This window comes from Dendrobates tinctorius, unplaced genomic scaffold (genome assembly GCF_039654945.1).
Source record: "Dendrobates tinctorius isolate UK_male_01 unplaced genomic scaffold, ASM3965494v1 ptg000240l, whole genome shotgun sequence".
In the NCBI taxonomy this organism is placed as follows: Eukaryota; Metazoa; Chordata; class Amphibia; order Anura; family Dendrobatidae; genus Dendrobates; species Dendrobates tinctorius.
Window position 1 is genome coordinate 4620658 of NW_027361907.1, and position 13861 is coordinate 4634518.

Below are 13861 nucleotides of genomic sequence, written 5' to 3' on the forward strand. Positions count from 1 at the left end.
CCATCAGTTGTGTTGTGCAGAAGTCTGATGGATACACAGGTGATAGTCCTACTGAATGGACTGTTAGAATTTGTATTATGGCAAGAAAAAAGCAGCCGAGTAAAGAAAAACGAGTGGCCATCATTACTTTAAGAAATTAAGGTTAGTCAGTCCGAAAAATTGGTAAAACTTTGAAAGTGTCCCCGAGTGCATTGGCAAAAACCATCAAGCGCTACAAAGAAACTGGCTCACATGAGGACCGCCCCAGGAAAGGAAGACCAAGAGTCACCTCTGCTGCGGAGGATAAGTTCATCCTAGTCACCAGCCTCAGAAATCGCAGGTTAACAGCAGCTCAGAATAGAGACCAGGTCAATGCCACACAGTTCTAGCAGCAGACACATCTCTACAACAACTGATAAGGGGAGACTTTGTGCAGCAGGCCTTCATGGTAAAATAGCTGCTAGGAAACCACTGCTAAGGACAGGCAACAAGCAGAAGAGACTTGTTTGGGCTAGAGAACACAAGGAATGGACATTAGACCAGTGGAAATCTGTGCTTTGGTCTGATGAGTCCAAATTTGAGATCTTTGGTTCCAACCACCATGTCTTTGTGCGACGCAGAAAAGGTGAACGGATGGACTCTACATGCCTGGTTCCCACCGTGAAGCATGGAGGAGGAGGTGTGATGGTGTGGGGGTGCTTTGCTGGTGACACTGTTGGGGATTTATTCAAAATTGAAGGCATACTGAACCAGCATGGCTACCACAGCATCTTGCAGCGGCATGCTATTCCATCCGGTTTGTGTTTAGTTGGACCATCATTTATTTTTCAAAAGGACAATGGCCTCAAAACACACCTCCAGGCTGTGTAAGGGCTATTTGACCAAGAAGGAAAGTGATGGGGTGCTATGCCAGATGACCTGGCCTCCACAGTCACCAGACCTGAACCCAATCGAGATGGTTTGGAGTGAGCTGGACCGCAGAGAGAAGGCAAAAGGGGCCAACAAGTGCTAAGCATCTCTGGGAACTCCTTCAAGACTGTTGGAAGACCATTTCTGGTGACTACCACTTGAAGCTCATCAAGAGAATTCCAAGAGTGCGCAAAGCAGTAATCAAAGCAAAAGGTGGCTACTTTGAAGAACCTACAATATAAGACATATTTTCAGTTGTTTCACACTTTAATTATATAATTCCACATGTGTTATTTCATTGTTTTGAACCCTTCAGAATGAATCTACAATTTTCAGTCATGAAAAGAAAGAAAACTCTTTGAATGAGGTGTGTCCAAACTTTGGTCTGTACCGTATACAGTGTATTACATATTTACAATTTATTACAGATTGTGTTCTAAAGTTGTATTTCAATAAATAGATATTGTGTTCTATCTAAATATCTTGATTATTGGATCATAGAAATGATTAAATGTCTGATGTTCACATTGTACTACAATAAATTTTTCACTTAAATATAAGCAATATATGTGGGAGTCGGAGTCGTGGAGTCGAAGTTGGAGTCGGTGTAAGGGAAATTGAGGAGTCGGAGTCGCAGGTTTGGCTTACCGACTCCACAGCCCTGGTTTCCACTATTTAGGCACATCAGGGGGTCCCCAAACGCGACATGGAGCCACCATAGATTCCAGCCCATTTTGCGCTCAAAAAGTCAAACGGTGCTCCCTCCCTTCCGAGCCCCGGCGTCTGACCAAACAGTGGTTCCCCCCCCACATATGGGGTATCAGCGTACTCAGGACAAACTGGACAACAACTTTTGTGTCCAATTTCTCCTGTTACTCTTGTGAAAATAAAAAAAATTGCGGGCTAGAAAAAAAAAAAAAATTTGAGGAAAAAAAAAAAATATATATGATTATTTTTACGGCTCTGCATTATAAACTTCTGTGAAGCACTTTGGGGTTCAGAGTGCTCACCACACATATAGATACAGGAAAGATGTATATCTTTGTACCGTGTTAGCCAGTAGATAGAAAAATATTCAGGATTGAGAGTCCTCAGTAGTTGATACGTTTTAATGGCTAACTGAAAAGATGGTAACACATTGCAAGCTTTCGAGACTACTCAGTTCTCTTCATCAGGCTAGACTAATACAAAATCTGAAGTCACATATTTATGCACAATACAGCCTAGAAAAAATGCAATAGATAAGACAAGTGACGTGAAGCAGAACTATCAATATGGGAGAGGGAGAAACATAAATATAAACATTGGACCAGTTCATAGATAAGGAGTCCGGATGTTTTATGGTCCTCTGATTGGAGTCTAGTTCTGTGTTGTGATGCCCCCACGAGGTTTTAAAAGGAAATTCCTTAGTTGATGTAAAAAGACATAAATCCATGCGACACATTCATTCCAGCACTGAGAGTGTCAAAATTCGTCATAAATTTGTACTCCCAAACTCGTCTCTCTCTCTGAGAATTGAAGTTACCTTTCAATACCAGTAATTTCATATCCACATTGCTGTGATCAGGGATACAGAAATGTTTTGCCACAGGTAGATCCATTTTTTCTCTTATTGTGTGACGATGAGCATTCATCCTTGTTCTAAGCTTTTGCCCTGTCTCCCCCACATACAGACCCCCAGTTGGACATTTAGTACAAATAATTAAGTACACCACATTAGATGTAATGCAGGTGAAAGTACCTGGGATCTTGTAGTCCTGATGTGAGTTGGGGATCTTTATCTTGTCCGTGGTCATTATAAATGGACAGATTTTCCATTTTTTCTGGTTGCAAGGAAAGGTTCCTGTAGCTGTTGGAGAGGACAGGGAGCTTCTGACAATAATGCTTCTTAAATTTGGGGGCTGCCTAAAACACAGCAGTGGGGGGTCTGGAAAAATGGATTTTAATCGGGCATCTTTTTGTAGTAAAGGTTGTAATTTCCGTGCAGCTCCCCTTAGCACCTCCAGATTTGGGTTGTAGGTGACTACTAGAGGCACTCGGTTATTTTCTTCTTTAGCTTTGTAATGTAGCAGGTGATTCCTTGACAATCTGGTGGCTCTTGTAATTTGGTTTTCAATTGTTCTTGGATGGTAACCCTGATTCAAAAAGGTCTTTTTGAGGCGACCAAGGTGTTTGTCTCTATCCATGGTGCTGGAACATATACAATTGTATCTGATGGCTTGGCTATAGATAGAGTTCTATTATCTATAGCCAAGCCATGAGATACAATCGTATATGTTCCAACCCCATGGATAGAGACAAACACCTTGGTCGCCTCAAGAAGACCTTTTTGAATCAGGGTTACCATCCAAGAACAATTGAAAACCAAATTACAAGAGCCACCAGATTGTCAAGGAATCACCTGCTACATTACAAAGCTAAAGAAGAAAATAACCGAGTGCCTCTAGTAGTCACCTACAACCCAAATCTGGAGGTGCTAAGAGGAGCTGCACGGAAATTACAACCTTTACTACAAAAAGATGCCCGATTAAAATCCATTTTTCCAGACCCCCCATTGCTGTGTTTTAGGCAGCCCCCAAATTTAAGAAGCATCATTGTCAGAAGCTCCCTGTCCTCTCCAACAGCTGTAGGAACCTTTCCTTGCAACCAGAAAAAATATAAAACATGTCCATTTATAATGACCACGGACAAGATAAAGATCCCCAACTCACATCAGGACTACAAGATCCCAGGTACTTTCACCTGCATTACATCTAATGTGGTGTACTTAATTATTTGTACTAAATGTCCAACTGGGGGTCTGTGTGTGGGGGAGACAGGGCAAAAGCTTAGAACAAGGATGAATGCTCATCGTCACACAATAAGAGAAAAAAGAATGGATCTACCTGTGGCAAAACATTTCTGTATCCCTGATCACAGCAACGTGGATATGAAATTACTGGTATTGAAAGGTAACTTCAATTCTCAGAGAGAGAGACGAGTTTGGGAGTATAAATTTATGACGAATTTTGACACTCTCAGTGCTGGAATGAATGTGTCGCATGGATTTATGTCTTTTTACATCAACTAAGGAATTTCCTTTTAAAACCTCGTGGGGGCATCACAACACAGAACTAGACCCCAATCAGAGGACCATAAAACATCCGGACTCCTTATCTATGAACTGGTCCAATGTTTATATTTATGTTTCTCCCTCTCCCATATTGATAGTTCTGCTTCACGTCACTTGTCTTATCTATTGCATTTTTTCTAGGCTTTATTGTGCATAAATATGTGACATCAGATTTTGTATTAGTCTAGCCTGAAGAAGAGACCTGAGTAGTCTCGAAAGCTTGCAGTGTGTTACCATCTTTTCAGTTAGCCATTAAAAGGTATCAACTACTGAGGACTCTCAATCCTGAATATTTTTCCACCACACATATAGGCAAGTTCCTTGGGGGGGGGAGGGGGTCTATTTTTCAAAATGGGGTCACTTGTGGGGGAGCTCCAATGTTTGGGCACACAGAGGCTCTCCATACGCGACATGGTGTCCGCTAACGATTGGAGCTAATTTTCCATTCAAAAAGTCAAATGGCGCTCATTCCCTTCTGAGCCCTGCCGTGCACCCAAACAGTGGTTTCCCCCCCCCACATATGAGGTACCAGCGCACTCAGGACAAACTGCACAACTTTTGTGGTCCAATTTCTCCTGTTACCCTTGTGAAAATAAAAAGTTGCGGGCTAAAAAAAAAAATCATTTTTTGAGGAAAAAAAATGATTATTTTCATGGCTCTGCGTTATAAACTTCTGTGAAGCACTTTGGGGTTCAGAGTGCTCACCACACATCTAGATAAGTTCCTGGGGGGGGGGGGGGGGGGGTCTATTTTCCAAAATGGGGTCACTTGTCGGGGAGCTCCAATGTTTAGGCACACAGGGGCTCTCCATACACCACAAGGTGTCCACTAACGATTGGAGCTAATTTTCCATTCAAAAAGTCAAATGGCGCTCATTCCCTTCCAAGCCCTGTCGTGCGCCCAAACAGCGGTTTATGACTACATATGAGCTATCTGTGCACTCAGGAGAAATTGCCCAACAAATTTTAGGATCCATTTTATCCTGTTGCCCATGTGAAAATGAAAAAATTGAGGCTAGAAGAAAATTTGTGAAAAAAAAAGTACTTTTCATTTTTACGGATCAATTTGCGAAGCACCTGGGGGTTCAAAGTGCTCACTATGCATCTAGATAAGTTCCTTAGGGGGTATAGTTTCCAAAATGGGGTCAGTTGTGGGGGAGCTACAAATTTTAGGCACACAGAGGCTCTCCAAACACGACATGGTGTCCACTAACGATTGACGCCAATTTTCCATTCAAAAAGTGAAATGGCGCTCCTTCCATTCCGAGTCCTGCCGTGTGCCCAAACAGTGGTTCCCCCCCCACATATGGGGTTTCAGCGTACTCAAGACAAATTGGACAACAACTTTTAGGGTCCACTTTTTCCTTTTACCCTTGGGAAAATAAAAAAAATTGTTGCTAAAAGATCATTTTTGTGACTAAAAAGTTACATGTTCATTTTTTCCTTCCATGTTGCTTCTGTGAAACACCTGAAAGGTTAAACTTCTTTAATGTGGTTTTGATCAGCTTGAGGGGTGCAGTTTTTAGAATGGTGTTACTTTTGGGTGTTATCAGCCATATAGACCCCTCAAACTGACTTCAAATGTGAGGCGGTCCCTAAAAAAAATGGTTTCGTAAATTTTGTTGTAAAAATGAGAAGTTGCTGGTCAACTTTTAACCCTTATAACTTCCTGACAAAAAAAAATTTGTTTCCAAAATTGTGCTGATGTAAAATAGACATGTGAGAAATGTTATTTATTAACTATTTTGTGTCACATAACCCTCTGGTTTAACAGACTAAAAATCCAAAATTAGAAAACTGCAAAATGTTCGCCAAATTTCCACTTTTTCACAAATAAAACGGAAATATTATTGACCTAAATTTACCACTAACATGAAGCCCAATATGTCACGAAAAAAACAGTCTCAGAATCGCTAGGATCCGTTGAAGCGTTCCTGAGGTATTACCTCATAAAGGGACACTGGTCAGATTAGCAAAAAATGGCCAGGTCATTAAGGTCAAAATAGGCTGGGTCATAAAGGGGTTAATGTATGCCCCATTGGGGTTTTTACCTTCCTCTGGATCAACATGTTAGGCTATGTGTTGGACTCAAACTTAACTTTTCTCGTCAACCTTAAAACTACTAAACTGTTTTGGATTATTGTCATATGGGAAAAATGTACATCTACCAAGGGCACTGACTGATGGTAACTTCTTCTCTTTCAAAATATAGAGCAGTGCTTCTGTGAATTTGATGCATATCAATGAACAACACTCATGCAGCCCCACATAAGGTCACTGCCACCATCATATTTCACTGTAGGCATCATGCATATAGAAAGTTGAATTTGTTTAAAAAAAAAAAAAAAAAAAAAAATGTATGGTGCCTACAGTGAAACTGTGGTGGCACTCGTGTGACTACATGAATCCAACTAGTTTCTGAGAGCTACATTTCATTGATGGTAACATGAATTTACAGGTGCACTATCCTATATTGAAAGAGAAGATGCTACAATCACTCCATGCCCTTAGTAGACGTGCACTTTCCAACACCACAACGATCCAAAACACACGTTGCATTTCTGAAAAACAGGGTGAAAGTGATTCAGTGGCCAAGTATGTCTCCTGATCTGAACCAAATCAAACACCTATGAGGGAATTCTAAAGAGACGAGTTGATCATCATTCTCTATCCAGCATCCAAGCTCTGAAAAACGTCGTTCTTGAAGAATGGAAATAAATGTTGCAATATGTCAACAAGATGTTTATTCCATGCCTAGATTGTATTGATGCAGTCCTTAAAAATCAGAGAGTTCATACAAAAGATGAGAAGCAATAGATTTTTCAAAAGGGGGCTATTCATTTTTAATTAATTGGAGTAAAACTGAAGATTTTGCAATGAAAATAAACCTGTTTATAGTTATCCAGTTACACAAGACTTGAGGTATAACCGATCAGCTATACGTTAGTACGGTCCTGAAGTCATCAGGATCTTGATACATAGGACATAAAAAACACATTGTAATATATTGTGCAATACTGTGCAATCGTTTTAGGCAGGTGTTGAAAATCCTGCAAAGTAAGAAAGCTTATAAAAATAACAGTTCTATCAATTAAAATAGAAAGTGAGTGAATAAACAAAAGAGAAATATAAATCATTTTGTGACTACCCTTAGCTGTCAAAAGAATAAAGCAATTATTCTAGGTACACTTACACACAATTTTGAATGAACTTAACTGGGAGTTTGGCTGTATGTTTGTGGTCATTGTCCTGCTGAAGAATAAATTTGAAGCCAAATGCCTACCTGGTTGTATTGCATGATGGATAAGTATCAGTGCAGCCACCATGACCATAGCATTCGAGCATGCCGTAGATGGTCTATAAGCACTCGAGCATGCTTGGAAAACACCTTAATCGAGCACGCTCGCTCATCACTAATATGTATCTATCTGTATTTCTCAGTATTGAGGACACCAAGAAATGGGCAACCGAGGACACTAGAAGGCCAAGGCACTTAGTGCAGCAGATGAAAGACATCATGCTTACATCTCTTCAAAATTCTAAAGATGTACATCAGTGCCATCAGCTCAGAACTGGCAGCAACCAGTTTTGGTAGCAAATTGCTGACAAAGCTCATACTTATAATCGACTTAAACAGGTTTTCCCAAGAACAAAACTTGATTCTAATCAATAGATATCGGCATCATGATAACTTCAACAAATGGATGTGTTTAAATAAAAGGTTTCTGTGCCGAGATAATCTTATAAATGTGTCCATGCTGTGTACTGTGTAATGGCCGTGCAGGAACATGGTCTGATCATATCACATCTCCTGGTCAGGGGGAGGGAAGGGGAGATTATACTGACATTACAGCAAAGGATCACAGCCGATTCCTTTTGAGAGTTAAAACATTTCACTGCCTGTTTTCAAACAATATTTGACCTCAAAGAAAGAATCAGCTGTGATCCTGTGCTGTAATGTCTGTATTCTCTCCTTTGCGTCCCCTGCCCAGATGTGGTATGATCAGACGATGACCCTGTAACGGTCAGGCACAGGATATGGCAGGGACACATTTATAAGATCTCAGCACAGGGACATTTTAATTAAACCACATACAATTGTGGAACATATTATTCCAAGATCTATTGATTAAAATTACCTTTTGTGAATGGGAAAACTCCTTTAACTATGTGCGAAAACATGGGAATTGGGGTGCAGACAAAACATCAGCAGGTGCTCTGGACTGATGAATGAAAATATAAAATATTTTGCTGTAGACAAGGTAGTTTCATTGCCAAAGGACTGTAGGGTGGTACAATAACGAGTGTCTGCCGACAACAGTGAAGCCTGGTGGAGTTTACTTGCAAGTCTGGAGCTACATCTCAGATAATAGAAGTTGATAATTTGGTCAGGATTCATAATGTCCTCAATGCTGAGAAAAACAGGCACATATCACCCATCATGCAGTACCATGAGGATGATGTCAGATTGGCTTCAAACTTATTCTGAAACAGGACAACAAACCCAAACATACAGCCAATGTCATTAAGAAATATCTTCAGAGCAAAGAATGAGGAGTCCTAAAAGTGATGACAAGGCCCCTAAAGAGCCCTGATCTGAGAGTCTGTGTGGGATTACAAGAGACAAAAGGATTTGCACAAACTAAATCCACAGAAGATCTGTAATTATTTCTACAAGAGGATTGTGAGACAACCTACCTGTCGAGTTCCTTCATAACCTGTGCAAATGTGCCCAAGAGAATTGATGCTGTTTTGAAGATAAGGAGTGGTTACATCAAACATTAATTTGCTTTTGATTTCTCTTTTGTCTATTCACTTTGTATTTTGTTAAATGATATAAAAAAAAGAAGTGTGAATACTTTGTTACGTTTTCTTACTCTACTGCATTTTTCCACATATAGCTAAAACACTTGCAAAGTACTGTTTATTTATATTTTTTTAAAAAAGAACGCAATAACATAGCACACTAGAGGAAGATCATTTTATTCAGCACATTGCAGATTAGTTACCTGCTTATTTACATGGGCACCTGCTTGAATTAGCCACACCAGGCAGTGTGGATGTCCTCCAAATGCAGCAATGTGAGATGGGGTTTGAGCAAACCGGGTTGTGCTGGCATTAACAGAACAACCTGCTGCCACCAACTGTACCAAGCACTCCAACTGTGAAAATACATCAGAAAGGTCAGCAGTTAATATATAGAAAAAGCAGGTAAAAATACAAAGAGCCCTAAAATCCAGAATTGCAAATGCAATCTGTAACAGAAAAAAACAGAAATAGTAAGACTAAAATATAAAAATCAAACAAAGGTTCTCCATTTGCAAAACAAGGTGCTTTAACCAGTTTATGACATGATGTAATTACACAGTACTAGCTGAAGAGCCCGGCGCTACCCGGGCATAGTAAATAACTACGGTTAGTTATAACAAATTATATATATATATAGCTGAGTGTATAGCCCCGCCCATTCCGCATAGCCACATTCACATCATCCCATCAGCCAGAGCCACCGGACTACTACCCCTAATATCCCACATCATCCCGTCAGCCAGAGCCACCGGACTACTACCCCTAATATCCCACATCATCCCGTCAGCCAGAGCCACCGGACTACTACCCCTAATATCCCACATCATCCCGTCAGCCAGAGCCACCGGACTACTACCACTAATATCCCATATCATCCCATCAGCCTGGGGTCAGAACCAGAGCGCTGAGTGGAATGGCCCTAAATTCCATACCAGGGATCCCTTTAATAGAAGTCTGGGGTGAGAATCAGAGCACTGAGGGATTTACCCTAACTTCCATACTGGAGATCCCTTTAAGAGAGGCCTGGGGTCAGCACCAAAGCGCAGAGTGGAATTGCCCTAATTGCTATACCGGGATCCCTTTAAGAGAGCCTGGGATCAGAACCAGAGCGGAGTGGATTTGACCTGACTTGCATACCAATGATCAAATCCATCCAGCGCTTTGGTTCTAACACCAGGCCTCTCTTAAAGGGATCCCCTGCATGGAAGTTAGGGCAAATCCCTTACGCTCTGAATCTGACCCCAGGATTCTATTAAAAGTAATAGAATCCTGGGGTCAGATTTAGAGCGTAAGGGATTTGCCCTAACTTCCATACAGGGGACCCCTTTAAGAGAGGACTGGGGTTAGAACCAAAGCGCTGGATGGATTTGCCCTGATTTCCATACCAATGATACCTTTAATAGAAGCCTGGGGTGAGAATCAGAGCGCTGAGGGATTTGCCCTAACTTCCATACCGGAGATCCCTTTAAGAGGGGCCTGGGGTCAGAACCAGAGCGCTTAGTGGAATTGCCCTAACTTCCATACCAATGATCCCTTTAAGAGGGAAGATGTGCCTATTGGATGGAGGATGTGTATATGGGCATGGGGGGGGGGGAAGAGATTCATTTCTGTCATGTGCTCTCTGCTCCTTTCTGGGGGCAGACAATGGCTGGGAGCTTATGTTCCCGGGGATGTTAGATTTCTCCCACCATGTCAGTGTCTGCTGAGGTGTTGTCAAGTGAAAAAACTTGCTCATAGCAACCAATCACAGCTCACCTTCTTTTAACCAGTTCTGGTGAAATGAGATGTTTTGTGATTGGTTGCAAGGAAAACTGTTTGTTATAGCAATCAACCACAGCTCAGCTTCTTTTAAACAGCTCTGGTGAAATGAAAGATGCTTCCTGATTGGTTAGTGATACACACATTCATTTTTATATATAGTGATTTTGTACAAAAGAGAAAAAAAAAATAGAGATATCATATGTCGTGCCTTTGGCATTACATGGAGGCCTGTAGCATTCCCAACAAATGATGGGGTAGTGTCCCGGGGCTTTCCCGTCTCTGTGTGCGGGGTATAGTATCCTGTCCCGGGGCTTTTCCGTCTCTGTGTGCGGGGTATAGTATCCTGTCCCGGGGCTTTTCCGTCTCTGTGTGCGGGGTATAGTATCCTGTCCCGGGGCTTTTCCGTCTCTGTGTGCGGGGTATAGTATCCTGTCCCGGGGCTTTCCCGTCTCTGTGTGCGGGGTATAGTATCCTGTCCCGGGGCTTTTCCGTCTCTGTGTGCGGGGTATAGTATCCTGTCCCGGGGCTTTTCCGTCTCTGTGTGCGGGGTATAGTATCCTGTCCCGGGGCTTTTCCGTCTCTGTGTGCGGGGTATAGTATCCTGTCCCGGGGCTTTTCCGTCTCTGTGTGCGGGGTATAGTATCCTGTCCCGGGGCTTTTCCATCTCTGTGTGCGGGGTATAGTATCCTGTCCCGGGGCTTTTCCGTCTCTGTGTGCGGGGTATAGTATCCTGTCCCGGGGCTTTCCCGTCTCTGTGTGCGGGGTATAGTATCCTGTCCCGGGGCTTTCAGTCTCTGTGTACGGGGTATAGTATCCTGTCCCGGGGCTTTTCCGTCTCTGTGTGCGGGGTATAGTATCCTGTCCCGGGGCTTTTCCGTCTCTGTGTGCGGGGTATAGTATCCTGTCCCGGGGCTTTCCCGTCTCTGTGTGCGGGGTATAGTATCCTGTCCCGGGGCTTTTCCATCTCTGTGTGCGGGGTATAGTATCCTGTCCCGGGGCTTTCAGTCTCTGTGTACGGGGTATAGTATCCTGTCCCGGGGCTTTCCATCTGTGTGTACGGGGTATAGTATTGTGTCCCGGGGCTTTCCATCTATGTGTACGTACGGGGTACAGTATTGTGTCTCGGGGGTTTCCGTCTATGTATATGGAGTACAGTATTGTGTCTCGGGGCTTTCCGACTGTGTACAGGGTATAGTATTAGTGATGGGTAGTTCGTGAGTGAGTAGTTCAAAATTAACTAATCTTCAGAGTGAACTAGTTCATCTAGTCACCATCCTGACAGAGATTAGTTCATTATGAACTAAACAGCAAGTGGGAGGAGACAGATTGATCCGTCATACAGCTCCAGGAAGCTCCCTGGTCTGTCTCACACTTGCTCTATAGCTCCTGATGCTGGAAAAGAAGGTAGTAAAACACTATACCACACATCAAATACAAATATAATAGTAATAATAATATTATTAAAATCTGGGGTTGCACAGTAGACAAAGCTCATGTGTGTATGAGAGTGTTTCTGTGTGTGGTTCATGTCCCTCACCTGTCTTTGTGATAAGATCAGCCTCCTGTAGCCTAGAAGATCAGTCTTGCTAAAATCTTTACCACTGGCTCCTGTTCTGTTCTCAAAATGGTGGATTCTGAACTGCTTCTCCGCTCCCTCATACACAATCATTAGCAGTCAGTACTCTACACTACCACAGGCGGCGCTGCTGGGCTCAGTGAGATGCATCAGATTGAACTAGGCTGTCCGGATTCATTCTCAATAGAACATTTAGTTCAGCAGTTCATTTAGTTCACAGGTCACATGATGCATTTCCTATTACAGGATAGGGTGGAGAATTATCAGGCTGCCTTACAGAAAGATTTTCTTTGCCCCATAGCAACCAATCACAGGTCAGCTTTCTGATATTGCTCTGGCTAGTGAAATCTGATGAAAGTTATACATTTAAAAAAAAAAAAAAAAAAAAAAAGGTAAGCTTTCCAGTACTTACCAGCTGCTGTATGCCGGAAGCCATATAATCTTTCCCATCTGACACCGAGCTCCTTGCAACCTGACATTCTGTGGGACATACAGCAGCTGAGAAGGACTGGGAGGCTTGAAGATTTAAAAAAGAAAAAAAAGGAAATTACTAGATTGAATAAATAACTTTAGAATTTTTTTTTCTCCAGACTGAGTAACCCTTTACCAAGAGTTTGATCAGATTTATTAACTATTTATGATCATTTTAACAAAACTTCTGCGTAACGAACTAGAGCTGATCAATCTCTTCTCAGCAGAATCCAGAGAAATACTAAACGAACTAATCACCAAAACGAACTCGATTTCCCATCACTATCTCCGGGCTTTCGGGCACAGCTAGCTCCTCCCACCTTTGTTCGCCATCACTACACGCCCCTCCCCCGCCGGCGCAGACCACGCCCGCTTCACCTCCCCTTTTTCTTTGTCACTCTGGTCCCTCACTCGTCTTCCTGCCTCAGTCCCGACAGGGAGGGAAGGAGCCGAGGAAAATGGCGCCATCTCCTCCCACCGTGCATCTCCTCAGTGATGTTCCCGTGCTACCCCACACACAAACTGTCCCCGTAACGTCACCTTCCCAAAGTGTGCGGCCCAGTGTATGGGAGTCCAGCCGTAGCACGAGTCTTCCTTCCTGAGCTGCTGTGCGGTGCTCCCTGGCGGGCCCTGGAGCAGCGACTGAAGGCAGCCGAGGTCGCCATCCCTGCAGGCTCGGTGCAGAGGGAAGCGCAGGTTCAGCAGCTCCTCACTGGAGAAGCCGGGCTCTGAGCACACAGACATCATGGTTCCGAGAGCCGCCACTAGACAACGCAGCACACACCGGGACCGGGAGGAGCTATGCACAGCCCCGCCCCGCGACACTCACTGCCGGGGCGGCTCCCAGCGGCATGGCTCTGTGTACTCGCGCGCACGGACACGCCCAACCGGGTCATGTGACCTGCTCTGCGCCACAGGTGGGCGGTGCTGGCGGAGGAATACTGCTAATCTGAGCTGTGATAAGGTGGCTGCTGCTCACAGGGCAGTGCGCGGGAATAGCGGGTGTGACAGTCCTAGTAGCGCCCAGCCTTCAGTGATGAGCGGACACACACTGCGCATGGCAATGCCCTAACCCCCGAGTCCTTTGTATGTGCCCTCACAGAGTGGTGTACTTGGGCCGGATTTACTGCTTCATCCGCCAAAGCATAGCATTGCCCTCTAAGGCTGTGTGCACACGCTGCGGTTCCGCAGCGGTTTTGGCCGCTGCGGTGTACAGTACCATGATTCCCTATGGGAATCAAAAAC

The 13861-nt window shown here is 43.4% G+C and overlaps 1 protein-coding gene across 3 annotated transcripts in view; it reads right to left on the minus strand.

The window, feature by feature from the left end:
• The window catches only part of ANKRD10 (ankyrin repeat domain 10), a 68082-nt gene extending 54606 nt beyond the window's left edge, over positions 1-13476 (minus strand). Inside the window, exons 1-2 of one of the 3 annotated variants that reach the window (XM_073556839.1) lie at positions 13157-13476; positions 9009-9161 (exon numbers count right to left, since the gene is read on the minus strand). In XM_073556839.1, the coding sequence (XP_073412940.1) occupies positions 9009-9161; positions 13157-13363 (360 nt within the window). In that variant the 5' untranslated portion in view covers positions 13364-13476. The other 2 variants (XM_073556841.1, XM_073556840.1) reach the window with 2 other exon arrangements.
• Positions 13477-13861: the final 385 nt, after the last annotated feature.